Here is a 27043-nt window from a genome sequence, read left to right on the forward strand (position 1 = left end):
AAGGCAGGAATGCTGGACAGCTGGTCACATGACACACGCAGTCATATGAATACACATACATGCCCGCCTGCCTGGATGTTTGTGCTCCGCTCACTCTTGAGCAGTTCAGGAAGCTTTGCCTAGGGGAAGGTGCTTCCCACAGTGGGCTGGCTCTCTCCATGTCAGCTAACTTAAGACAATTCTCTATACAAATGCCCACAGTCCAAACCAGTGTAGACAGTTGAAACCCATTGAGACTCTTTTCCCGAGAGAGGCTAGGTAGTGTTAAATTGACAACTGAAGCTAACTACCGTAGGTCCTTAGGTTATTGGGGGTATGTGATGATCTCAAAGGGCACTGTGGGACAAAGGTCACATTCTTTGCTCATTTTATTCCCTGGATGATGAAATGACAACAGTTTGTCCCAGCACACATTCTTTAGCCATGATCTTACCGAAGGCCAAAAGCAATCGGAGCACTCACTTATGAACGGAAGCCGCTAAGACCAAAAGCCAAGACAAGCCTTTTCTCTTTATAAGTAAATCTCGTTGGGTAATTCATTATAGTTATGGAGAGCTAGCTAACATAAATTTTACATATAGATTTTCAAGTATTGTAAGCTACCACAAGTTAAAATTCCTTCAGCATTCATATTCCTTTATAAAGTGGCCAGGTTTTTAGACAGTGTAGGGTATTGATACCCAAAGTTGCTATTCTGTCTGTTAATGGTGATGTTCAATATTTTTAATGGAATTAGTCTGGAATTATCCATATTCATGTTTTCTGGAAGCATTCTGAGAGTGAAATGTGAGTGACCTTTGCAACCTTGAAGTCCAAGAACACAGACAAAGAAAGAGGCAGGCTCAGAATCAGTTCATGGATCTGTCACAAGGTTTGGAGCCACAGAGGTCAAGCAATGATGGGCAGACCAAAGTCTATACGGCCCCCTTGTAGGGTCTCATCATGACCATCCAGACTTAGGGCGAGTTCATGTTCAATTTTTACTAGTGAAAATTAATAATTCAACTAACATTTTGGAACATTGGGGAATGGGAACACTACAAACTAACTTCCTGTAGCTTTGTGTGTGTGTGTGTGTGTGTGTGTGTGTGTGTGTGTGTGTATGTGCCTGTATGTATGTACACTGAGGGACCATGTACGCATGTTCAGAGGTCAGATATCATTCTTCAGGTGTCATCCACCTTTCTTTCTTTCTTTCTTTCTTTCTTTCTTTCTTTCTTTCTTTCTTTCTTTCTTTCTTTCTTTCTTTCATTTTTTTGAGGTAAGGTCTCTTGCTGCTCTTGAACTGGCCCAGTGGGCGAGGCTGGCCGGCCAGTGAGCATCAGGACCCACTTGTCCAGTGCTGAGGTTGTAAGTTCATGCCACCCCAGGTCACACGGGTTCAGATCTACTTGCAAGTACTTTATTGACTGAGCTATCTTCCCAATCTCAGCACAAGTATTTTCAAATTTTAAAAATTATTTCTTTTATTTCTAATCATGATATATGTATATGTGTGTGGTAGAGTATTTGCATGTGAGCACAGATGCCCATGGAGGCCAGAGGTATTGGATCTCCTAGAGCTAGAAATACAGGTGGTTGGTTACCAGTTGCCCGGAGGGTGCTGGTGACGAACTCAGGTCTTCTAGAAGCAAAGCCGGTACTTTTGACTGCTGAGTCATCTCTCTGACACTATAGTTGTTTTCTAGGAAGTCTGAACTATGTGAGGAATGTGCCTTGACCCAACACCAAGCAGCACTGACCCAATGTTTTATGCAAACCCCCTCCATTCTTACCTTTCCAAAACTCCCCTTCCCCAGCACCATGAGGAAATTGAAGTCTGTGAGTTTCACTCTGTCAAGGTTGTTGGATGGTTGCTTCCTGTCTTCTGAAGGGCTGATGACTTTGTTACCAGCAGGGCCGAGCTTGGCTTTCTGAAACGAGCACAAACAGGAAAAGCCACTGAAAGAGTGACAGAAGCCGGGACACTGTTAATAAACCTGATGCCAGCTATCAGGTGATAGCTGAGAGGAGGTACCCGACGGTGAAGAGTGGTGATGATCCGTGGTCCCTGGCATCCCTTGGGGAAGCTCTACAGAGCGAGCACACTCTTTCACTCTTTACCTAGTTAACAACTTTATAAGAGCGACCATCGGATGACGGCAAGTGAATTCTAATCCTGGAATGTTAAGTTAACTTCTTGAGGGTAAACAGCATCTTGAGATTGTGAGCGTCATCAAGGAAATGAAACTATGTGTGGATATTTTGATTTGTGGTTTTTTTAACTTAAAATTAATCCGCGTGAAGGAAAGTTGTACTCAGGCAAAATGACAGCAGAAAGTTCTCCAGAGAGGAGCTGCCTAACTGTAAGCTTTGAGGAGAATTTATTGCTCCTTTCGAGTAAGTGGCGAGAACAGGGGTTTGTTTGGTTAAGTGAGAAGTTGAATCGATAGAAATATTGGTGCTCCTGGCATCTGGTTTCACATCAGCCTGGAGGACACCTGGTAAATGCCGTGGTACTGGAGGGAGTAGTTTTCGTACCCTGGAGTCACACATGGCGGGCCTGGAAGGATCCGCTGGTGTGGCACTCTCAAGGACAGTCCCATTCTCACTGCCAATGGGTAAAACCAAGAGGGCTCAGCAGATAAAAAAGCAAATGAGATCCCGTGGGAACTGAAGCCTCAGTGGCCAGCGAGGAAGCCCTAGAGAAAGCAGAGAAGCCTAGAGCGCTGTCAGACTTAGTGTTCTGAACTGTCTGCTTCATGACGAGAGAGAGGCAGTGGCCTAGGGTTGGTGGACCTTCCCCCACCTCAGCCCCAATTTCAAGGTCCAGGGTAATTGCTTTAGATGTTGGGGTTAAAGTCCCATCCTCCTCAGTGCAGCAGACCTTAGCAGGTGCTAGGCTCTCTCTGAGGTCAATACCTCTGTGGGTGGGTGTCTTTGTCACTGTTCTATTGCTCTGAAGAGACAACGGGACAAGTCAACTCTTACACAAGAAAGCATTTAATTGGGAGGTTGTGTACAGTTTCAGAGTTAGCCCATCACCGTCACCAGTTAACATGGTGGAGACATGGTGGCACCCACAGACTGGGGGCAGTCGCTCAGGGTGGCGCCCTCAGGCAGAGGGGAAGGGGGCCTGGTATGGGCTTTTGACACCTTAAAGCCCGCCTCCCAGGGACACACTTCTTCCAGTAGGCTTAACTTACTCCAACAAGGCCATACCTCCTAATTCTTCTCCAATAATGCCGCTTTGTGGATAAGTAAGCATTCAAATAAGTGAGCCTATGGGGGGCTGTTCTTAGTCAAACCACCACAGTAGGTCAGTGGGTAGATGTCAGGGAGGTAAGGAGGCATCCAGAGGGAGGGGCCTCACTGTTGCTACATGCCATGGCAAGGCTGGGTCCTAGCTCCAAGGGAAAATGTGCACTTGGAGGTTTGTTTCTTTCTTAGCAGAGGTTTCCCACAACAGTGAAGATAATCCCTCACACTGGGTCAGGGCGGGACTACAGCCATGATCAGTGGGGGCTCTTACCACTCAGGAAAAGTTTCCCCCAAAGTATGGCTCCATCTGGGAGGGCTCATTCTGTAATTTGGGATGAGAGTGCTGTGCTCACCGAGGGAGGCTGGCGTATGGGGTTCAGATCAAGACCAGGTGACATCACTAACTGCACTCAAGGTGGACAGCTTCCTGCCCAGGGTCCAGCCCAGGGGTGGGGTGGGGTTAGAGTTCACCCCTGCTCAAGATGTCCCTGAGGTATTAATGGCCCAGGCATCTCTATGCACACGCCCCCACCCAGAGTGGCCCTGCCCACTGCTCCTGTTTTCCTCCAGAGCATTCCGGAGCCGTCTCCATACTGCCATCTGAAGGACTTGCTGCATAACGAACACCAACCCACCTCGGATATTGAGTTTTCTAAAGCAACACGAAAATCCCTAAGTTTATCAACTTTATTGGTCTTGGCCTACCTTTGGGCAAGCCCCATTCCTAGGAGGGGTTAGAAATACTGTGGAGTTGGAGAAGATAGCCAGAGATACTCAGCGGCTCTGTCAGTAATGCGTGTGCGTGTGTGTGTGTGTGTGTGTGTGTGTGTGTGTGTGTGTGTAGGGGAATTTGGGACAGCCTCAGGCCCCAGAGGCCTCCTAGGAGGGTCCCTGGCCAGGAACCAGATGCTGTGAACAGCTGGCTTCTCTTCTTCCCCAGGTCACATTCTGGAAGGCACAGTCATCCCATAGCTGTGCTTCTGAGCCCACCATTTCTCCCTCTCAGTTTTGAATGGGTTGCTTGGCAACTGACTCCACAGCAGGCCTGAGAGACTTGCCCTTCCCGGACTTGCAGATTGTTGACATTACTCTGGCTGTCATGAGTGTAGCACAGACTTCACCAAGAGTGCAAATCAAATCAGTGTGTGTGCGCGCGTGTGGGGGGATAAGGCTGGAGCCTAGCTGCAGAGATTTCAGAAACCCGGGGCTTCCTGCTGACATCCTTTACTCCAGCAATATGAACAGGGACCAAAGTGGGCCGGTGCCCTGCTAGGGCAAGAGCAAACAGGGTTCAGAGGCAGGGGCTGACAGCAGACAGTGACAGGAGGAAGGGTGCTCAGAAGACCCCTTCCATTTTCTGCCTGAGTTGAAAAACATGATGTCAGCCCTCATCACAGCTGCATGCTGGCTCATGCTTCTGGACCTTCAGACCATAGGCTAGATAACCCTCTCTAATTTATACACTGGCTGGCCTTGAGTATTTTATTGCAGCACCAGAAGATGGGCTATGACTTCCTGTGGCCCTGGCACATGTTTGTGCTCTGTCTGGAGGCTGGGCATGTCTCATGAGCCTCACAGCCTCTCAGAGAGGGGGATGACAGGAAACAAAATGGGGATTTTTGCAGCATGGGTGAAGACTGGTTAAGGAAAAGGCTTTATTGAAAAGCACATAGTCAGGCATGGTGGCACACACCTTTAATCCTAGCACTTGGGAGGCGGAGAGGTGGATCTCTGAGCTTGAGGAAAGCCTAATTTACGGAGCAAGTTCTAGGGCTGCATAGTGAGACCCTCTCTTGAAAACAAAACAAAACAAAACAAAACAAAACAAAACAAAACAGCATAGAAATTATTCAAAAAAAGAGAAAAATAAAAACCTTGATGTGTAATGTTGTAAAACAGAGCAAACTAACTAGAAATGCTCAAACTTTCCTGAGCTCTCTTCTTCCGTCCTTAGTTATACAAAAACAGTTTTATTGGCTTTAGCTAAACTTGCACCTGGGGAATTTGGGTTCTTCAAAATATGGCACCTGAACAGTTGTCAAGCCTGGTTTCATGATGTCACCTGGATTTCCAGACTCCGAGACCAGCTAGTGTCTTTTTCTCACTGGGAAATGAGCTAATAACCAACTAATAATGCATCTTATTCTGTTGAACTACAGAGGCATCCTTGTACTCCCTGGAGGGCTACGGGGTTGGCCAGAGCAAACAAATAAAGCAACATGAGTCCGAGCGCTGCAAACTCAAATCCTTGCACATTCTGGGAGTGAAGTAGAGGTATATGTAATCGGCTCCCTCTGCGCCCACCGACCTGTCTGTATGACGTGTGGGACTCCTCCCATCCAGCTCATTATTGCAGGGTTTTAAATTTTAAGGCGGAATGACTCCCGTGCCAAACAGCGTGCACTGTCGTAGGGTGTGGGGGTGTAACCCTGTGGTCAGTTCCAGCACACGGGAGGCAGGGGCAGCTGGACCAGCAGTTCAAGGCAGCCGGGTTACATGAGATTCTGACTTATAAATCCACGAAATAATGACAACGATGCTAATAACTTACATTAGGTATGTGAAGGATGGGCTGAAGGGAAACATCCATTTTCTCTCATGTTAAGCCATTTAGAACAGCAGAGCTGAGACGATTTGACTTTTTTGGGGCAGCAATGGCAAAGCACTAGGCTCATACCTCCAACACCCTGTCTTGCTTGAACTGTGTGTGCCGCGTGTGCTCTAGCTTTGCTACAAGATTAAACAGACACCCCCCCCCCCAAAAAAAAAAATCCCAGAGTTGTGGTGAGTCTCTCCTCACTTATCGGCTCTCCTACCATGACGCTGCCTGAGACTTTTGACAAGAGGTTCTGGTTTATCTAGGTCCTAAGACCCACATTGCAGTAGGAGCCTGCCTTTCCCAGGGGCCCTTGGGCAGCCTCTGAAGTGTCCAATTCCACGCTGTTCCCCTTTCATCACTCTGCTCTGATTCTCCCCTGTTCCGTAAGTGCCTCTTCAATGAAAGTGTCCCCTCGAGTTCGTGCAAGTACGGCGGTGTGACGTAGCTGTGGAAGGGTCTCGATACTGTTGACATCCCAGGGGGCCAAGGGCCAACCGTGGGATCACATGAACTACTGTGGGCTTCTTTTCTGTGCTTTTGTTTTCTTTATTTCTTTATCTTGTCTTTATTTTAGATGCTCATTACCTGAACACGGACTGGGCATTTCAGCATGGCTCCACCACGCAGGATAGGGTTAGTGGAAATCACTGAGCTCTACAGGACCAAGGCCGAAGCAGCGCAGCACCTTGTCTCTGAGGTCATGTGTTCACCTGTGCATGCTGCAGGTGCTCAATTGCTTAGGGCAGTTGAGCGCTTCAGAAGCAAATCATGAGGATCTGGGGAAGGCTTGCTCGAGGCACCTGTCAGCTAGGTTGGTGCCTGTGTTTCCAATCAGCTATGAGTCCTGACATCTGGTCCCGCTACTCGGTTGCTAGGCAACAGGTTAAAAGGATGCCACTTAGGGCATTAGAGGGTCTCAGCAGTACATGAGAAGTAAAGAACATGAGAAGCCTACTGCTCACTGGCTAACCTATTTCATCTGTTGGATTGGCCAAGCGTTCTGCCCCTTGAGGGCCTCTGTGCTTCCTGCTTCCTGTGACCCAGACCCATCTTCCTTCTAGTCTGAAACTGATTCCTTAAGACCCCGGGATGCCCCGCTCATCCTATCAAAGTTCCCGTCAGCATGCTTTCTGTGGCTTATGCTCCCTGCTGCTTTTCCTGCTACCTGGGGTCGTTATGCTCTGTGCCTGGTCAAACCTCTGTCTGCATGGGGAAGAGCCTGAGGTTCTCTGCCGAGTTCTCTCTCGTGTATCTCTAGAGCTTAGGACAGGTCTGCGGGATGGTGTATCTCAAATGCTCTGAATGAAACGAATGAGTGACTGAATGGAAGAATGAACGCCCTTCCACATAATATTTTCTAAAAGGCAGAGTTGTTTCTTCTTGAAATAAAATGATAATATTTTCATTTTAGAAAGTTTTAAGATGCATACATTTTTTAAAAAGGAAAAAATTCAAGTGCTTACAATTTTATCACCCAGAGACAATCACCAGAGACACAGCTGCCCGGCAATCCTTCATTTTTCTCATCTTATTTCACATGTACAGCATTACTCTAACATTCATTTCCTTGCCATGCATTAAGAACTTTTCACTCCTCTGCTGTCAGACACCTGGGTTGTTTTTGTTTTTTTCAGTGTTTTCTATAGCAGGGAGATGCACCACTTTTAGTTTGAAGCTCTTTCTTGTTCCTAGACTCCCTAGTACATGCAGAGTCATCAAATCGAGAGGTTTGGATGGGACGAGGCTGGTGATGCCCACTGCCAGATGTGTGAAGACAGACAGAGGAAGACCAGGGAGAAAGGGAGGGAACCCCACAGAGTCAGGACACCCTAATTCCAAAAGACAGGCTTTGATTTCTCAAATACGTTGGTGGGTGAGACTCCTAGCACTGTTCTTTCAGATCTGGCTTTGAGAGCGTCTTCACCCAGGTGTGTCCACCTTTCGATACTGGGAAATAATATCATCTCAAAGTTTATGCCCTAGAGCAATGGTTCTCAACTGATGGATTGAGAGCCCTTTGGGGTCAAATGACCCTTTTACAGGGGTCATATATCAGATTTACATTACAATTCACAACAGTAGCAAAAGTAGTTATAAAGTAGCGATGAGATAATTTGATGGTCAGGGGTCACCATGACACAAAGAACCGTATTAAAGGGTTGCAGCATTCGGAAGGTTGAGGACCACTGCTCTAGGGCCTCACAATTGGATTTAAAAATATTTACACACATCTGAGCACACACACTCTCGCACTACACACACACACACACACACACACACACACACGTACGTACTTATAGCCTCTTAATGCTGTAAGTAAGATCCTGAATCGCCATGAGGCTTGTGGATTCCATGTTTGACACGCCAGAAGGAACCGTCTTGGAAAATGACTCGGCCTGAATGTTTATGCCCCAAATTCACGTTTGGAAATCCTAACCCCTAACATGAAGCTGTGAGAAGCGGGGGTGGCAACTGTGACACCAGGGCTCCAAAATCATACTGGGATTAGTGAGTATCCTCAGGAAGGGTTCTCATCCTTTCCAGCAGGTGAGGACATAGGAATGAGGGGCATCCACGAGCCAGACATCAAATCTGTCTCTGCCTTGAGCCTGAACCCCCTTAGCCTTGAGGATGGTGGACCACAGTTGTAAGGCACGCGGCCTGTGTGTTTTGGTTACGGCGGCCCGAGCAGATGACAACAGCAGGAAAGTGTATCTGTACAGAAAGCAAACAGCTGTCCCTGGGGCAGGCCACCTCCCATGTCAGCCCGTTTTCTTCTGACCGCATCTTTTCGTTTATTTCTTTACCCGTGATGCAGTTACACACTTGGACCTAGGGGGCTTGGGTGACTGACACCTGGAGTCCCGAGCTGCGACTCACAGATGAACAGGAAAGCAGCCCACAGATGCGTATCCTTCACTCTCCCCAGGAACACAGACTGTCCGTCAGCCCAAGCGGGATCCCTGGGGAGGCCTAGCCTGCCTACAATGAAGATGCCTGCATGTAGATGAAGATTCGTGAGCCTTGTGGGCTGTTTCCAGGGCCAGCTCCACCGCCTCCAGCCCCTCACAGGATTGGGGTAGTGTTATGAAGGAAGAGAAGGACAGGACTTTCTCCCCAGTAGACCCCAATACAGGGTCCTGGATCCACTGACTGCAGAGGCTGATCCTCCTGCACTCCAAGTGGCGCCAGGGTGGGTGTCATTAACCACAGGAGGACGACGGAGCAGATTTGGAGACAAGTGACACGAGGCCGCTCACACTGCAAGTGAGAGTCGGAGTGACACGGCCAGATCCATTTCCTCTCCTCTCAGTTCTGATGCCCAATAGTCTTTGAACTAGTGCTCTTATCCCTATAGCAATGGTCAGTAAATAATTCTGGCTATGCAGGCCAAATACTCTCTTATGTCACTGTCCACCTCTGCTGCTTTGGCTTGACGTTTGGATGGATAAATGTATGGCTTCGATTCAGAACCCCAGGCAGTGGCTGGGATGGTCTCTGGGGTGCAGTAGCTACTCTTGATGCTCAAAAACGGTTCAGCTGACATTTTTACAGATTTTACTTTTCAGTGCCTGGGATAAAACCCAGGGCCTCAAGCATTCGAGGCTAGCGTTCCACCAACAAGAGCTATGTCCCCCTAGCCCTGGAGTTGTAGTGAGATAAAATACCTGTGTCCCCTTGCTGTCTTATCAGGACGGCAACGCTGAAAACTTCCCAATGCACCTGAATTAAATTACCATTCAGTCTCTTGACATACTAGGTGGCGCCAGAAAATAAGACTGTATGGCCAAAGTAGGAGGTACTTAACTCAGCAAAGCCCAAAGGCAAGGGGCGCGCACACACACACACACACACACACACACACACACACACACACACACGTACACACAGTAAGCCATTTCCTTAACGAGAACTGCTTTTGTGGACCCATCCGCTCAGGTGGTTGCCGCTGTTAACACAAAGCCGAGGAATCACAGGAAGCTACAAGGCCTCGATGTTGTGGCAACTGAGTCATGCCTCCTGGGTGGGTGGGGAGGGGAAACGTGGGGCCCAGGATCTGTTAGAGCTTTGCCTGGTGTGGAAAGCAGCATTTGGTCGTTTCCCACCAAGCCTCGTGAGTTTCTAGTAGCCATTACGTTATTTTCTTGGTTATCAATTTTTCCCATACGGTCTTTGATTCATCCGTTGATAGGTGGCATGCCTGTTAGCTGTTAAGCTAACCTCTTTTTCATACATGTACATATACAGAGTATTTTGGCTATAATCACCCCTATTACCATCTCCTATTCTCTCCCATTCCCAGTGATTCCAAAGTCTGGTTTCCCTTCCCCTTACAAGTCTCTCCCTCCTTCCTTCCTTCCCTCCTTCTTTCTTTCTCTTTTACCCCTCCCCCCTTTTTTTAATCTTCCATTTTTGGTCACCCAATTGAGGTTTTTTTTTTTTTTTCCTTTTTTCTTTCTTTCTGTGTTTTTAAGAGTTACCGGAGCATGGGCACCTTAAGAGTTAATGCCACCCTTCCCCCCACTTATCATTAACTGCCAATAGCTCTTGTCGGAGGGAATGGCACCGTCCACCCCTCCCCCCACCAGCAACAGTTAACTGCCTCTGAGTCCTCAGGGTAAACAGGCTTAATAATCTAGAAGCAGCTCAACTTGCTGGAAGGTCCCTGGAAGGCTGTTGTCCTTAGTTCTCCCTAGTTGCTACAGGAGGATGCTGGGATTGCCAACGAATCCTGTTTTGAAGACCCCCCCCAGGGGGTCTTTACCATTTTCTGGGTGTTTCCATCCATGGAAATGCAGTCTTTCTCCCCCTGGGGCTGACAGCACAATTTGTCCAATGCCCACCTTCAGGAAGTCTAGTGAGAGGGGAATGGTTCTGACTTTTCACACTAATGCATTTCTTTTCCTGCCAGGAATGGCCCCCTTTGGGGTTCCCACCACAGAGGCCTCACAGGGTTGGAGTGCCATGATTTCTCTGATACTGTGGAAGTAAATGGTTTTCCGGACTCTCACCAATGCTTCCTAAGGGGGAAATTCTCCACTACTAAGAAAACCATCCCCATGCAAGCAAAAATAGATGGACCTACTTGACGACCCTCTCTTTTAGCACCATGACTGTTGCCTAAAACCAGGAGCAACTAGGAGCGTGAAATGACCATTTCATTGCCATTCCGGTTCATGAACAAGTAGAGACCTAGGCAAGTTTCTGCTTCTGCTGTGGCCTAGTGCGGTCATTAGGGGCGGGGAAGTCTTTCTTCTGTGAGTCTTTACTGCCCTCTTGTGGTAGTTAGCTCCTGGAGCGATTGCACCTTGACCAAGAAATTTTTGTTTTGTTTTGTCTGAAATTTGCTCAAAGATCAAGGGGTAGCCTGTGGCAGTGAAGACCCAGGACATACTGCAAAGTGGCGAAGAGAAAGCACTTGGTTCATCTTCCCAGATGGGCTTTTACAGAAGTGACCCGAAGCACCAAGATGAGGGAGAGCCAAATGTTGCCAGTGTTAATGATGGTAAGATGTCAGAGCGAGTTCTAAAATTGCCAGACTCTTACAGGAAACTGCAAACCCCAAACAAGTAGAGATCATTTTTGTCATCTGAGTAGTCTAAAACCTTCTGGCACAGTCAGACACTGCAAGCCACAGAACCAAGAATGAATCAGAAGAGAGAGGGAGGCCGAGGGAGTTGCCAGGGACCCCTGAGTGGGCTGAGAGCCACAGCGTCTACTTTAGAAAAAGAAGCAGACTGCAATCTGTGTGAAATGATGAAAAAAATGGTGGCAGTTGTCACATGAGGGCAGACTCCAAAGGAAAAAATTACTACTTGGATGTTGAGCTAGGACTTGAATGACCATAAGAAGTCAGCTCCTGAAGCCAAACAAATACCCAGCCTGTCCAAGCCAGGACTGGAACCGAAGCTTGCTTTCCTTCACGGTTGCACAGATGGGAAAAACAGGAACATTGTGCCCCCACGCACCCACCAAAAGAGAGAGGCTCAAACCTGTGTTTGTTTTTGTTTTTTTGTTTTTTACACAGAGGTCTTTGGTTTTGTTTTTATGAGTTTGCCTCTGAAATTCTGGGTCCACTTGTTCAGCTACTCAAAATGTGAAACATTTCTAAAACGTGTCTAATTGACAGGAACAAGCAATTTTGAAAGCAGAGCCAACTGCCATTAAATTTAGCACAGAACTTCCATAATGCTGTGTTTTAGCCCTTGTTTGTGGAACATTTTTAAACCATCCTGGTTCTTAAAAACCTAGGCATCCAATTATAGCACCACAAAACACCTGCTTCCAAGACCGGCTGCAGCTGTACTGGTCTATATTCCCTGGATTCCGTGGCCATCGGCTCACAGGGAACGTAGGGATGTTTAACGGTGGTGCTGCGCATAGGAGCTGAACTCTACCCGTCACAGGCGGCGATGACCCTTAGGGTATCCTTAATTTCTCCGGGGCCTCAGTTTTGTCTTCTGTAAAATGGACTAAAACGCCACCTCATCATAGATGAATTGGGTCCTTTTATTCCTACTGGACCGAAACTGGCAGGTGCTTAGATAGCAGCTTCTAGCCACAGCCATTCCAGTGGAAGGCCTTATCAGAAGAGATTCAGGATCGATAGAGAGGTGGAGACCAAGCCTTGGCGGGGCAACTTCTAAAGGGACAGACTCGGAGGGCCAAACAGTCCCCAGGGGTCGCCTGCCAGAGCTGGACTTCAGAGGAGCGGGGGGGGGGGGGGGCTGGGGGGTGCTCATCAGAGGTGTAAATCCATACTTTTTTTCTGTTCGTGTGCTTGTGGGTTGGGGTGAGGTGGGGCCACCACCAGCAGTGGAAGAGACTGCTGGGGTCACTTTTCTGTGCAGTGCTCCAGGTCTGGGGTCCTGTGAGGCTATGGGAAGTTGAGTTGTAGACTTTGTTGCAGGTTGCAGCAGAGAAGAGATAGCTGACGTATCAGTAGCTTCAAGGGTAGAGAGCCTCGAATGGGAGAGGAAAGGCAGAGATGCTCTCCACATACTAGATGTCCTGGGATCCTTCAGGTGTGACCCAGGGGCCTTAAAAATGAAGGGGGACTTTGTGGTAGTAGGCCAGGGAAGGGTTAATGAAGTCTTATCAATGGTGACCTACATGGGTATTCAGCTGGGAACTGGAATAGTGTGGGTTACAGAAGGATTGCCCCGGGTTACAAATGGGGCCATGGTGGCTTTCCTCCCTGCATCCTTCACTCCACCCCAAGTCCTAAGTTTTGTGCAAATGTGGCTGCTCACTTATGGCCTCTGCTGAGAGCAAAGGTCCTGCTTATTTCTGTGTAGCCTGTCAGGTGACAGACACAGTCTCTGAGGGCCACGCATGGGCTAGTTGCTATCAAATCTATTTGAAGAAAAACACACAAGGTAGTTTTGTGGCCAAGCAAGAGCAAAGCCTCTCTGTGATGTAAGGGAGTGACTGCACTCCAGCTTTGCTGAGGTGTCGGGGTGCGCTGTCCCCGCCCTGGTGACATTTCCTACCTCAGGCAGAACAAACTGGGTTTCTTCTCCTAGGCCCAGTCATGAAAAGGGCACAAGAAATACATAAAACAAGAGCAAACACAAAGCATGTTGGGACGAGGCTCTGTGTTGTAATACATAGTGAAGCATGCCACATCACACAGGCAGAAGGTTTAGGCGGTGTGAGCCTACTTCATCCACCTGGAAGGGTTTGTAAACAGGAACTGTCTTTACATCCTAAAGTGGCCACAGGCCACTATTTTCTCCTTTTCCCCCCTAAGTTTTCCAAGAACTCTGATTCAAATCTAGCTTGAATGAAGCTGAGAAGCTTGCTGACACTGATGATATGTTGGTGGCTTGTTGATGATCTCAATTGCTTGCTTGGAGCTTGAGTAATATCTTCATCTGTCAGTCCAAACACTTTCTCGAGTGCATCTTGGTCTTCAAGACTTATTCCTTGAGCACACCTGAGCGGCTTGTTGACGTTCTCAACACCTCAAGATCTGTGAGTTTGGAGAGTCCCTTCTTGGCCATCTGACTTCTGTTTTCTGGAGTTTGCCACTTTGCAGGGGTTAGGGAAGTTGGCAGGACCGGGTCTCTTGTGGCCATGCAGCTTGGGTGCCTTGATGAACAGGAATAGATCCGCACCATGAGCTTTCAAAGACTAGCCTCTGCTGCTTTAAATGTCTGAATCTCAATTCCAACCCCGGGAAGCGTGGCACCTTCAGAGAAGCCCTCCTCCGTAAAGGATCTCTCTGTCAAGTAGGCTGTCGCTTCTGCATGCGCAGGGACAGATTGAACTTGTGCCATGAGAGCTTTCCCTGCCATGTCTGTCTTGCACTCGATCGCCAGCACCCTCGCAAGGAAGGTGCCGTCTAGCTCACGAGCGCAGTAAGCCATGTGGCTCCTCCTTTGATATCAACAGAGTTGTCTGTTTCAACGCTAGAAGGTGTTGACCCTGGAAACTCGGTTGCATACATCGCATTGAATCTTCCTGTTACCTGCTGTACTGCTGCTCGCTGTGGTTTCTTAACCAGATGGTAAACAAGGCCTGAGGCAATTTTAAAGGTGGTATTCACGAGGAGCGGTGTTTCGCTTGCCTTGAGATTTAGCCATGCCCTGGCCTTTGGTTCTCCTGCTCTGTCAAGGTGGAGAGGGAGAAGGACTGTCTCTCCGACTGAGTGAAGTTCAGGAAAGACAGACAATAAGCAGCACATTGGAAGGGAAATATCTCCTCCATGTGTTTTCGAGTTAACCGTGCTGACTGAACAGCGGTTCCAGAGAACCTCGCAGGCGATAATGTCTGGTAGTGGTCATATTTTTGTAAGGTCTTTGGTCAAAGCACCCTTTGCCTTCTTGAGCCTGGTTTTAAATCCTGTTGTATCCATGCATCTATGAACAGGGTTAAACAAGCTCGAGCAAATCACTGGGACACCGAGTGCCCGTTTATGCCTGTGCTCCCTATTTACTCTTAAAAAAAAAAAAAAAACAAAAAAAAAAAAACCAAAAAAACAAAAACCAAAAAAAACAACAACAACAACAACAACAAAAAAAACAAACCAAAAACATAACCAGATGAAGTTCTTCCAAGAGAAGAGCTTGCCTGGTGGCTCAGTGGATTCGAGTGGGGCCAGCTTCCTGGCTGTTTCAACAAGGAAACCCAGCACTGTGAAACAGGCTTTTAAAAGACAGACTGTGTGTGTGTGGGGGGGTGGGGTGGGGGCAGAGGAAACAGCTCTTGAGCATAAGTCTCAAAATGGTCATCACATTCATTTTGTACACAGCACCAGGAGACAAAGGCTGGAGGCTACCTGATTTAGGTTTCATTTAGAATGCAGAAAGCACAAGAGGCGTCAGTCAATGGTGGCATAGGAGTGAGGGTCAGGAGACAGGAAGGTGGGTCTGCTCACGGATGCCCCCGGAGTCATCCCTAGAGGGGTACAGAACTGCCTCATTCTTCTTAGAATGGTGAAAAGCCAGGGACCTAGCCACGTGTGGCCAGGCCCATTCTCTCAGCCTCTTCAGGGGATTTCTGTGCATTAACATGGCCATTTGTCAAACAGTTTCAGGTGCCAATCCATGTGACAGGGTAATGGGGCATTCTTGTTAGTGGACATGTCTGAGAGCACATAGCTAGGCTCTCAATGATTTTCCACACAGATTACTCTTCAAGAGTTAGAATAAAACCAAACTCACAAAAGTGTTTTCTCTTTTTTCCAGTTCAGTACCCTCTCCCACCCACCTGACTCCACCCCCAAAGGCTCAACTTGGCCTTGAACTTTGTATGTAGCCCATGGTGACCTTGAACTTCTAACATTTGTGCCTCTACCTCCTGAGTGCTACGATTACAGGCGTGTGCCTCCTCCACATCTCATTTACTTTCTATCATGCTATGGACCAAACCCAGGTGCCCACACAGCAAGCACTCTCCCAACCCAGCGACATCTCCAGCAAACCTACATGCTCCTAATAAAACCTGTTTTCTTGAGGATTGGGAGGCTTTTCGGGAACTCTGAGGTGCCTGAGATTTTTCCCAGTAAAACAAGCTGGGAGACATGCATTAACCCATCCCTGCTAACTAAGGGTCAGGGACAGGCTCTGTTCTCCAGCTCTCTATTCCTATCTAAAAACCCATTGTGACAAGGAAGCTTCACTGTCCCACGTATGAACATGAGGGAAAATGAATGGATACGCTCTTAACAGAGAACTCCACGTGAAGACTGACACGAACAGCCACAAGGTAGCTTCGGGTGTGAGGTAGCTTCAGGGAGAAGATGCCAGAGAGCCTGGTTTTCACAACCCAAATCCCACAGCCAGAATGGCTCAAAGCATCCCTGTGCCTGAACAGACACAATGAGTGATAAATGCCATGATCCTCATGGGCCTTCTTCATGCTGAGACCCTTTAATACAGTTCCTCATGTTGTGACCCCCAATCACAAAATTATTTTTGTTGCTACTTCATAACTGTAATTTTGCTACTAATATGAATTGTAATGTAAATATATTTTTTTTTTTCTGATGGTCTTAGGTGACCCCTGTGAAAGGGTCATTTGTGGCAATGTGACCCACAGGTTGAGAACTGCTGGGCAGTTTTGAGTTACAATGATATGGAATTGAGATGAAATATTTGGGCAGGATGGTGGTGGCACACGCCTTTAATCCTAGCACAAAGGAGACAGAGACAGGCAGATCTCTGTAAATACTAGGCCAGCCTGGCTTACACAATGAGTCAGAGTAGGACTCCACGCTGAGAAGGCTGCCTACAAAGACAGTCTGGGATTCAAAATGACAAATTTTTCCTTAAAGTTACTATGTGAGTTTTTTTTTTTTTTTTTTCTTTATAGTGGATAATATCCTTACTGATCTACAGGATGAATTCACACCACTCTTGAGTTTATATAAGGGGAAGATGAGTCTGTCAGGTCTGTCTTCATTCTACTGGTGTTTGGTCTTGTTTTTAAGGATGTGGGCTCCCACAGGCAACATGCTATTCTGCATTTGTATATGCATGGGATAGAGAGGTAAGATGTCACACTGCTCTAAAAGGCCAGCCACTCTCCTTAGAAAGTGGGGCTCCCACGGGAGAACTGGTATCAAAGGGCATTTTGGCCTAAGAAATATGTTCTGTTGGTCAATGCAAGGACCCAAAGTTAGGCTGGGAGATGAACATGCAAACTGCATGCCTCCCTCAGCCAAAAGCTTTTGAATGCTGACTGAGCTGAGGTGTCTGCTCTAGCAGCTGTCTTATCCCTTCAAATGTAAGGTACTTTTACAGAGGACAGGTGGCAGTCATGCCTAGCGCAAAGAGAGGCAGTTACAGGTGGCAAAGTACGTGACAGCCTAAGCCAGGTCCCCAAACTCAAAGGTTGCAATTGGCATAATTGAAAGGCAGAACCATCCATTCCTTACGGAGAAGGGGGGTGGGACAAAAACAAATGTGGAAACCCAGGCCCAAACCTCTAACCAGGTACAAGAGACCTAGGATGTGTTTAAGCATTAAAGGTAAAAAGAAAATTTAAATAGAGTTGATTTTAAAAGGTCAGACCTTTTCTGTTGCCCTGGGCAGCCAGTTTATCCCTTTAAATGCATGGCTCTTTCACTGTTCTTTTATGACACTCTTTTTAATTTTTTTTCCTTTTTATCATTTATCACAATTTATTCTATTTGTATCTCAGCTGTGACCCCCTCCCTCGCCTCCTCCTATGCCACTCTTTTAAATGGCATAGATAATTTGGTTTACAATCCAGACTGGATTATGGAGAGATGGATGTCTTGTCTTCTGCTCATACGAAGAACAGAAAACATCCTTATTTGATCTGTGCTTCCTGCACATAAAGTGCAATTATTATTTTAGAACTACATATTACTTGTGAGAAATTATATGTTTTCAGAACAAAAGGATCTAGAATCTGATGACGCTGGATCATACCTGATGAGATTCCTCTTCCAGGATGCTGAGATGCTGACACATCTATTATAGTATCCTGCATGTTTTAGCCTCTGCTTCAGTTGACGTTCCTTCAAAATCTGCTCCAAGAACAGCTTCAAAGAAAGCGACTGATCTCAACTGGCCTAGCACTTCAGACTGCTGCAAACAGGAGTACTATTAGCCTGAAATTTCTCAACAATTAGAGAATGAGCCACAACTGTTACTGCTAGCTTGCTTAACCATTTTTCCCCCCAATTTTATTTGGGCCCCCCAAAAGGTATCCCATGCCTCATAATCAGCAGGAAGCAACCTTGAGAAGAACAATGTCCCATTTCTTTTAAAGGGGATTGGGTAGATTTTTGGTTGTTTTAATGGGCAATGGGTGTTTGTTGTCAGGGGTATTGGTTACAAGTTACTAATGGTCTTGTTCAGAGAGAAAACAAGATTAGACTCAGGGATTTCTCTCTTTTCCTTTTTATCTTTAATAGGTAAGGAGGAAGGGGTTGAAAAGAAAGAAGGGGGAATACACAACTTGTATGAATAACAATACAAAAGGTAGATTACTGATCTACTCCTCAACTTACCGAAATTATTATAGCTAAATAAGGTTATTTTGATACATTGGTATAAACTTTGCTGTATTGATACAAATGTCAAGGTTATTTTGTCACACATATACATATATAGAAATATATATATTTCTACTCTGGTATGAGGTATTGTACCCATATAACTCATAATACAAGGCTTAACTCCAGTACTTTTAAAACTGCTTTTACAAACTGTTAAAGATAATTAAATAAATGCAAGTTAATTGTTAGTTGATCAACTCATGGTAATGTCAGATATCTAATTTATCACAGGAATATAGATCCAAGGTTTAACAGATATGACTTTGTAGATAGTTATGTAAAAATTAAGAGAGTCTTCAAAAACCTCAGAACTTTACAAAATATGTTTTTATTACTTTAAGAATTGTTTTGCCAACAAGACAGGTCAACTCCTGGCAGCACCCAGCCTACCTCAAAGAAGATGTTGAGCATCAAAGAACATCCATATGGAGATGGCTTCAAATGTGACAAGCTAGCCATCTGAGCAAAGAAGATGCCCTCGTTTCTAACACAGACAAAATTCTGCCAGCTTGGATGCAGGCCAAGTTGACTGTTGAGCTCTGCTAAGACAGGATAAACAAGTCCTAAATGGTTCCTGCTTCACAAATGTGTCTGTGAAATATCCTGGGCCAGAAGGCTGAAGATGATGCTCCCAGTGTTATATGAAGCCAACTGTCTTTGCCATTTTTTAATTTTGAAAACTGCTAGCCTGTTCTTCCTGTTTACTCAGGTATTTAATTTTATTCTTAAGTCTCTAATGCGGCTGAACACTAATTATAATTTTACAATTAAGCTTAGTTGTCTAGAAATCAAAAGGATGTTTTAAGGTCTAAATGTTTTTAGGTTTGATGAAAACAAGTTTTGCTAGAAATAACTTGTGTACAAAACTTTAGACTCACCAAGACAGGATAAAAAGTATTTTCTTCAGGGTTGCCAAATACTTTTTTACTAAACATTATGTGTGTAAATCTTATCTGTTGGTTCTTATAATTGTGTCATAATTGTCCTTACTGTATATTATATTAAAAATGGGAATTGTTGGGGGTTGGTCTGGTGCTATGTATTCTGATGCTAATTATTGGCCCCCAAGATCTGGCTGCTGTCCAGATGAGCAGACTCTCATGTACCTCAAAATGATGTTTGTAATCTTGACTAAGGAATTATTCGTGATTGGCTGATTAAAAGGCCTAAACCTGGGCAGGGCAGAATGGGGTAGGTGTGGCCAAGTTTGAGGGCTTTGAGGACAGGAGGAGCACGGGGAAGGAGAGAGAAACAGGAAGAGGAGGTAGAGGGCAACGATGGGTTAGTGTGGAGAGAAGCATATGGCCAGCAAGCAGCCCAGATGAGAGAAAAAGCAGGTATTTGTGGAGTTATTGATGGGAAGTAGCTCAGATAAAAATTATTAAACAATTGGCTTGGGAGAGGGCTGGGAGGTAAAGGTAGTTTGGAGGGTTAATATCTGCACTGCCCCAGGTAAGATGAGGTTGCCTTAAACTCTCAGGTGTCTGTATTTTTTTTTTTTTTTAGATTGTGATAGCAGGTTAGATATAATGCCATAATTATAGGGCTAAAAATAAGCATTATTAGACCATACTCTAAATTAACCACAACAAACTGGCAACAAAAAAACATCCATTTAAGTTGGAAGCATAAGCCAGTCTTTTTGGTAGGGTTAGTGGCCACCTTTTGCTCTAGGGATGAGCCCAGAGGCCCCGGGGAATACACGGCAAGCTTTAGGAAGTTCCTACCTACAACTTCCATCCCAGGAAGACCTCCACAGGAGATAACCTCAGTACAAGTGCTGTGCAACCCCAGAGTCTTCCCCAAGCCGCTGTGCAGTTGCCCTTGGCCTCAAATGGGTCTACAAACAAGCCCAAGGCTTGCTAATAATTTGGCTACACTAAACTCATTCGGAATCTCCTCCTGAAAAGCTCATGAAGTGTCAGCCCAGAACCCCTAGTCGTCCTCTCCTTCACATCTAGGGAACACAGTCTAGACCCATGGACCATGCATCTGTACATCCAGGCAGCCAAGATAATGAATGCTAGGAAGCTACACTGTCGTCTCTGTGTGTTAAGGGCAAAAGACATGGGCGCCATTGAATGCGCCAAGTTTCTGAGCTCTGACACTCTCTTGACCTGTGTAGCTTGGGAAATGTCACTATCACTTATATATCACAGCAGTGGTCTCAAAGGATAAGGAGACTCTGCCCATGAAAATAAGCAAAGGCTCCCAAATATTCACAGGTTACTGAACCTCATTTTGGGAACTGCCATTTTGAATTCTTAAAAATCTTTTTTTTTTTTTTTTGAGATGAGGTCTCACTATCTCCCCCTGGAAAGACTGTAACTCATTTTTTAGAACGGGCTGGCTTCAAATTCGTAGAGAGCTGTCTGCTTCTTCCTCTGAGTACTGGAATTGAAAGTGTACACCGCCACACCTCAAAGGCCTATTTTTATGTGAACATAACAAATGTGTGAGGGCACGTATACATGAGTGCTGGTGCTGGCAGAATCCAGAGGTGGCATCTTCCCAGCATCTGGAGTTATAAGCAGTTTTGAGTCACCTGACATAGGTGTTGGAACTGAACTTGGGCCTTCTGAAAAAAAAAAAACACAAGACACTCTTAACCACTGAGTGCTGAGTAACCTCCAGCACTCCCAATTTGGATTCTTGAGACCCCTCTGGTCCTAAGCTCTAATTGATACCATGCCATATCATTAGAGTGGTGACACTTTCAACTGTGAAGTCTGGTCAGTGTTGGGAACTGGAGTCACTGGTAACTGAACAAAGATCCAGAATCTTTGAGCCAGAATCCAGAGCCTTGCTCACCTACCGGGATGTGGCAGGAGAAAAGCGTTCCACACCCTCTGAAACTCTGGGGTCTTGTTTAGAGAGTGAACAGAAGGCAGTGAAGGTCTCTCTCCCCATTGCTCCACACTCTACCTCCAGGGGTGATGCCTGATATAGGCAGATGAATGCAACCAGCTGGAAATCGCCAGAGATGGCCAACTTCTCCCCCTCCCCCAACTTTTTGTGATTCCAGCAATCGGATTCTTGACCCATGTGGGTTTTATTCAACTGCTACAATCTTGGGAAAAGTGAGGGTAGAATGCTTTCAGATAGCAGATGGCTCTCAGCTGAACACCTCCAACCATCTTTCATAGAAGGTACGTCTAGCAAGCCACCTTCAGTCTGGACAATGTGCAACGGAATCTCAAGAGGCTTGAGAAGTATGTCAAAGTCTACATAGATTTAATGACTTAGGGAAGTGGGAGAGAAGGGAAAATAAGCTAGCACCAAGATGCATGAATGAACGTGTGTGTGTGTGTGTGTGTGTGTGTATGTGTGTGTGTGTGTGTGTGTGTGTGTGTGTGTGTGTGTGTGTGTGTATACGGGTGCAAATGCTCAGAAAAGAGCAGAGGAAGAGGCAGCAAACAAGAAGCATGGTTCCTGACAGGAGACCAAGAGTCCTTATACCACTGACTTTGCAAGTGTGTGTCTTGTGGGCTGTTCCTTTCCTACCAACACAGATCCTTTTAGAGACTCCGCCCAGGTCTATTTTAACTCTCAATTCTGCTAATCTTGAAATCCTGCAACTCTTGTAGAGGATCAGAGGGCAAAGATTCAGGCTTTTCAGGCCACAACTTCCTCCTGGTAATGACTCCACCTTTCCTTGAGGAACTTAAAGCAGCACCAGGCAAATGCTTACGGGAATGAAAGTGGCCGGGTCAAGAAACTTTATTTAGGAACATGGAAATTTAATTTTCATCTAATTTTCATGTCTCACAACATCACAGCTCTTTGATTTGTGGGTAAAAAGACATTTCAAAACAATTATTCCTAATTCACGGGTCGGGAGAAGGCAGGAGGTTTGGTTTGATCCATTAATTTGCCCTCACTTCACTCCAGCTGTAGCTGATGAATTTGCTCATTCATTAGTCAACGGGTTCTGTCTTAATCAGCACTTCTGAAGGTGCACTGAGTACCTGGGGATCTTACTAAGATGCAGACGACCGATTTAGTAAAAAGTAGGGCGAGCGGCAAGGCCCGACCACCACGTCCAGCAGGCTAGCCTTGCCATCCTTACACATCCTCACAGTAGCTCATACTCCATGCCACCATACCTGGCTTGAATTGTGTGTGTGTGTGTGTGTGTGTGTGTGTGTTTGTGTTCATATGTGCCCATGTGCAGACGCATGTGTTTGCATGTGGAGACCAAAGGCTGATGACAGGTGTCTTTCTCAGTTGCTCTCCATCTTATTTTGGGGACAGGGTCCCTCACTAAACCTGGAGCTTACTGATTTGGCTAGCCCGCCTGGCCAGAAAGCCCCAGGAATTACCTGCTTTCTCCCTCTCCCCCTGCCCCACGGCAGGCTTTTGCTGGGGATCTGAACTCAGGTCCTCATGTTGGTAAGTCCTTCACTAACCAGCCTATTTCCCAGAACCACTCAAGTTTTTCTATCGTGGGGCTTTTGTCCCCTTAATCCTGCTCAGGTATCTGAAACACAGACATAAGTACCCATGTCAATGTTTATTCTCCATGTTTATGTCTGTGCCAAGGGACACTGTCCCTTCCTTCTCCCAGTCCCTGTAAGTGGAAGGATGCATCCCTGGTCCTCATCCACACCCTTAGCTCTGTGGGTACCAGAACCTGGGTACACAGAGAGCTGTTTCTAGCATTATGCTTGCTTGTTTCTTCACAATCCTTTATTTCTTTTTGTTTCCCAACAAAATTATGTATTATGTCTCCAAATTAAATTAAACTGAAGACAAAGGGCCAGTACAAGACTTCAGTGCAGCCTTTGTCTTTCCTTTCACACTGCTCCGCAAGCCTGGGCTGTGACCCTCAGAGACTTTCTCTTGGTTTGCTCAGTGCTAAGGGCTATTGACAAATGATCTAATGAATGTGTGAAAATGATTTCTACCTCATATCCTATTTCGACTTAAGACTTTGCTTCTAATACCAAGCTGAAGTACAAACATTAAAACATCTCTTAACTGATGCCTTTTTAATAGATTTATTTGTTTTTTTACCCCCCTAACATCATCCAGTTCAGAAAGTAATTAAGTAGCTATTTAGGGACCAAAGAAGTAGAATCCATACTGGGGGCACATCAAATTTCTGTTTTGTGGCTAAAGGGCATCTGAAAGAACTCAGGTTTCTATAGTAACCAGAGCAGGGCTGATCAAATCAACAAATGGCTACGATTTATCTGAGAGTTTCCAATGAGCTGTTTTTTTTTCCCCATCTGGAAAAGAACATTGCAAATTAGATAAAGTCTTCAAAGACAATGGAGGCTTTTAGAAAATCCAATTTTGACAACAGTAAAAGAAAAGAGAAAAACATCTGCTTTCTGTTCCCATGTACAACCTATCCATGAGACCTCATCTTCATTGACTTAAGTACCTTGACTATGGCAGTGATTGGATTCTATTAATTTGCTCATTAGTAAGAATCTCAAATTGTTTCTTAGAATAAATGGAAACAGATAGTTGGCAGTGTCTCCAGGGTGACCTTGTAGCTTCTTCATCTGCGTGCCAAGCCTCACAGCCTCTGGCTCTTTCAGTACCCTCCCATAGACAAGCCCCTCACAGCCTTCAAATGTATTTTGACTTCTTTTGGTTTACATCCTTGTGTGGTTCTGAATGGTTACAAATAAACAAACAAAAAACTACAGAAACACACAGCATGTGTTCTGCATGAGTCTGGGGTACATGTGTCTACATGAGCCAGTTGGGGTATGTGGGCAGACATCGTCATACAGTCCATGAAATTCTGGCCTTGCTCCCACCCTGTCTGCCCTGCTCATCTCAGTAGTCCACATGGAGAGAAGAAGTACATATGTACACATGTTGTTTTAAAGTTCTTAGAGAACGCATTAACAGCATAAATAGTTAAAATGAACTTCAAAGTTATCTTTAATGTTTATATGGGGATGTAACATAAAAATACCATGATAATTGTAATCTTTGACCATGTAGTATATTTAGCCAATATATCCAAAATGGTACCTTAGTATACATTGGCCATGAGGTTATTATTGCAAATTTTGTTGAGTCGAGGTTTCTCTATGAAGCATGTTACTATGTCTTTGAAAGCTTGTGTGTTTTACATTAACCTCTTATTTCAGATCAGATCGCACATAGCTTGGTTTTGTTTTGAGATGGACTCTTGTAGTCTAAGCTGGCTTTGAGCTCACTATGCAGCAAAGAATGGTCTGTGCTTCGGGTTCTCCTTCTTCTGCCTCCCATGTGCCGCAACAATACGCATACGACATTATGCGCACCTTAACACTATCCACATTTTAAACACTCCAAGGTCTCACACGACCAGCCCTGTCAAATTATCCTGTACAGCCCTTGAGGATTTTTAAGCAAAGGAAAATGTAGGAATTTGCTTTCTGGAACCTATGTGATCATTTGGTCAGCGCCGCACTGAAGTTATAAGCATTGAGCAGGTGTGGTTATTCTGGACTGACCCAGCCAACGGGGAGAAGCACTCCTGGTCAGTCCTCTTTGACCATATGAAAAGAGAAGCTGATGGAAAGTCAATTACAAAAGAGGAATGTTGTCCAAGGCTGGGGAAATCAGCTTTATCATGAGGGGGTTGGTTGACATTCTGTGACTGAGCCCAGATGCTCATGGTTGGGAGTCGGGCCATGGTATCATTAGCCTTAGAAGGCAGGTTCCTCAGAAGCGACACTGCTTGTAATCAGGGAAGCACTCACAGTCCATTGCCCTTCAGCAGCCTCCTGAGTACCAAGGATCCAAGAGAAAGAAGGTAGAAGGAACAGCCTGCAGAGCTATGGGATCCAGGAATCTTTTCCACTTATTTGCTACAAACATGACCAAGACAGGAGTGCTGAAATTTGACTTTGGGCTCTAAGAAGCTGTGAATGTTGGGATAGCATCTCACTGGCCTGTTTTCAACAGTGATACCTAGACAGAAATTTCGGAGGCTCTAAACAGGATTCTAAGAATGCTCTTGTCATCTCACTGTACCTCCATTGCACATAAAAGATGTGGCGTCAGCATTTACTACCTCCTCAGTATTGTAAGCAGTGTCTATGTCACACAGTCACCTACCGTAAAGGCCTGACATGGGCTGAGCCTTTACGACCACCTAGGTATGTGTCTAAACTTACATAGCAATATGATTTAATCCTTGTGCGTTCCAATGCAGAAGGTGGTACCATCATTTTCCTCATTCATAAACAAGAAAGATAGAGGTCAAGAGTTTAAGGAACTTATCCAAGATTGGGGCTGGAGGGATGGCTCACTGGGTAAAGTGCTGACTACATACATACGAGAACAGAGTCTGGACCCTCAGGCTAGAGATGCCCAGAGCCGGGAGAGGAGCCGAGACATGTGGAGCCTGTGGGCTCACTGGCCGGCCAGCTTAGCCAGAACAGTGATCTAGGTCATATACCATTACTCAAAGGCAAAGGCAGGAGAATCAGGAGTTCAAAGTCACCCTCAACTACATAGTGAGTTTGAAGCCAATCAGGCTACAAGAGACCCTGTATGAGGAAAACAACCAATCAACCAACCAAAGAAACAAAATGACAAAATAAATAAATAAAAAGCTGTGGCCTGAAGATATCTTGTTTCCTTCCTTCTCAAATAGAAAGTTGAATGCAGCCTGCAGGTACAGTTCAAGATGTGAACAATTTTATGCTTGGCTTTTGTAGAAGATCAAAATGATCATTTTACCAAAAGCACCGGGCTTTCACAGGAGGACTCGGCGGTAAATGGACACGATGCGCGTTGCTAACCTAGTCTGTTCTCTAATGCCCTGTTAGAGGCCACCCGGGGTGGGCTATGGCTCTGCTCTTGCTTATGCTTGGCGTGGTTACCGACAACCAGCTGTCAGATAGGTTCACTTTCGAGTGTTTACTCAGGACCCCAAACTATACCACTGAGTTAAGTCTGTGTGCCGTGTGGGATCCTGTCCCCTTTCCTAATAGCCATGGCTAGCCCCTTTTATTCAGGAGTCATCCGATACACTCTCAGACTGGCAACAGGCCTGACTTATAGATACAATGTGTTTCAGAAATTCATTTTACAGACACATTGTATCTAAACATTCATCTGCATGCATACAAGGGTGTTCTCCCATGAAGATATGACAAACAGTGACAAGGGTCTCACCTTCTACCTCTGTTTCATAATAGAGTCAGACAACATGGCACAGAATCTACCCATTATGTGGAATATAATTTCAACATGAAAATACATTTATTGTAATAAAACTTAAAAAAAAACTTCAAATAAAGGCGTCTATGCAATATCTAGTGAACTATAGTGGTTGTGATTTAATAAAAATGAACATTTATATAGCAAGTGTGCTTTTAGAACTTCTCTACTGCTTCAATCATAACAATAATTCATCTAAGCACTGATATTATTCTCATACACTTAAGAACACAGAAAGGTTATGCTGTTAAAAGCTGGTAAGATCAGGATTTGATTCCAGAGTCCTTAGTCTGAACCAGAAGTCAGTAAACCACGGCTTCTGTATAAAGGTGGTCTGCTACTTGTTTTTATTTATTTATTTTTTTGCTACTTGTTTTTAAATAAAACTTTATTGAAACACAGTTTCATTTATTACGCATTGTCAGCAGGTGCTTATCATGCTGCAGCGCTGCACTAAACATTACAATAGACACTTTGTGACCTGCAGACAC

At 45.5% G+C, this 27043-nt stretch overlaps 1 protein-coding gene across 1 annotated transcript in view; it reads right to left on the reverse strand.

Moving 5' to 3' along the window:
• The window catches only part of Prkca (protein kinase C alpha), a 383669-nt gene that overhangs the window by 45977 nt on the left and 310649 nt on the right, over positions 1 to 27043 (reverse strand). The window contains exon 9 of the mRNA XM_055592063.1: positions 1776 to 1913. Within this exon, the coding sequence (XP_055448038.1) occupies positions 1776 to 1913 (138 nt within the window). The remainder of the gene's footprint in view (positions 1 to 1775; positions 1914 to 27043) is intronic.

This window comes from Psammomys obesus, unplaced genomic scaffold, assembly GCF_907164565.1.
Source record: "Psammomys obesus unplaced genomic scaffold, mPsaObe1.curated_primary_1811, whole genome shotgun sequence".
Taxonomy (NCBI): domain Eukaryota; kingdom Metazoa; phylum Chordata; class Mammalia; order Rodentia; family Muridae; genus Psammomys; species Psammomys obesus.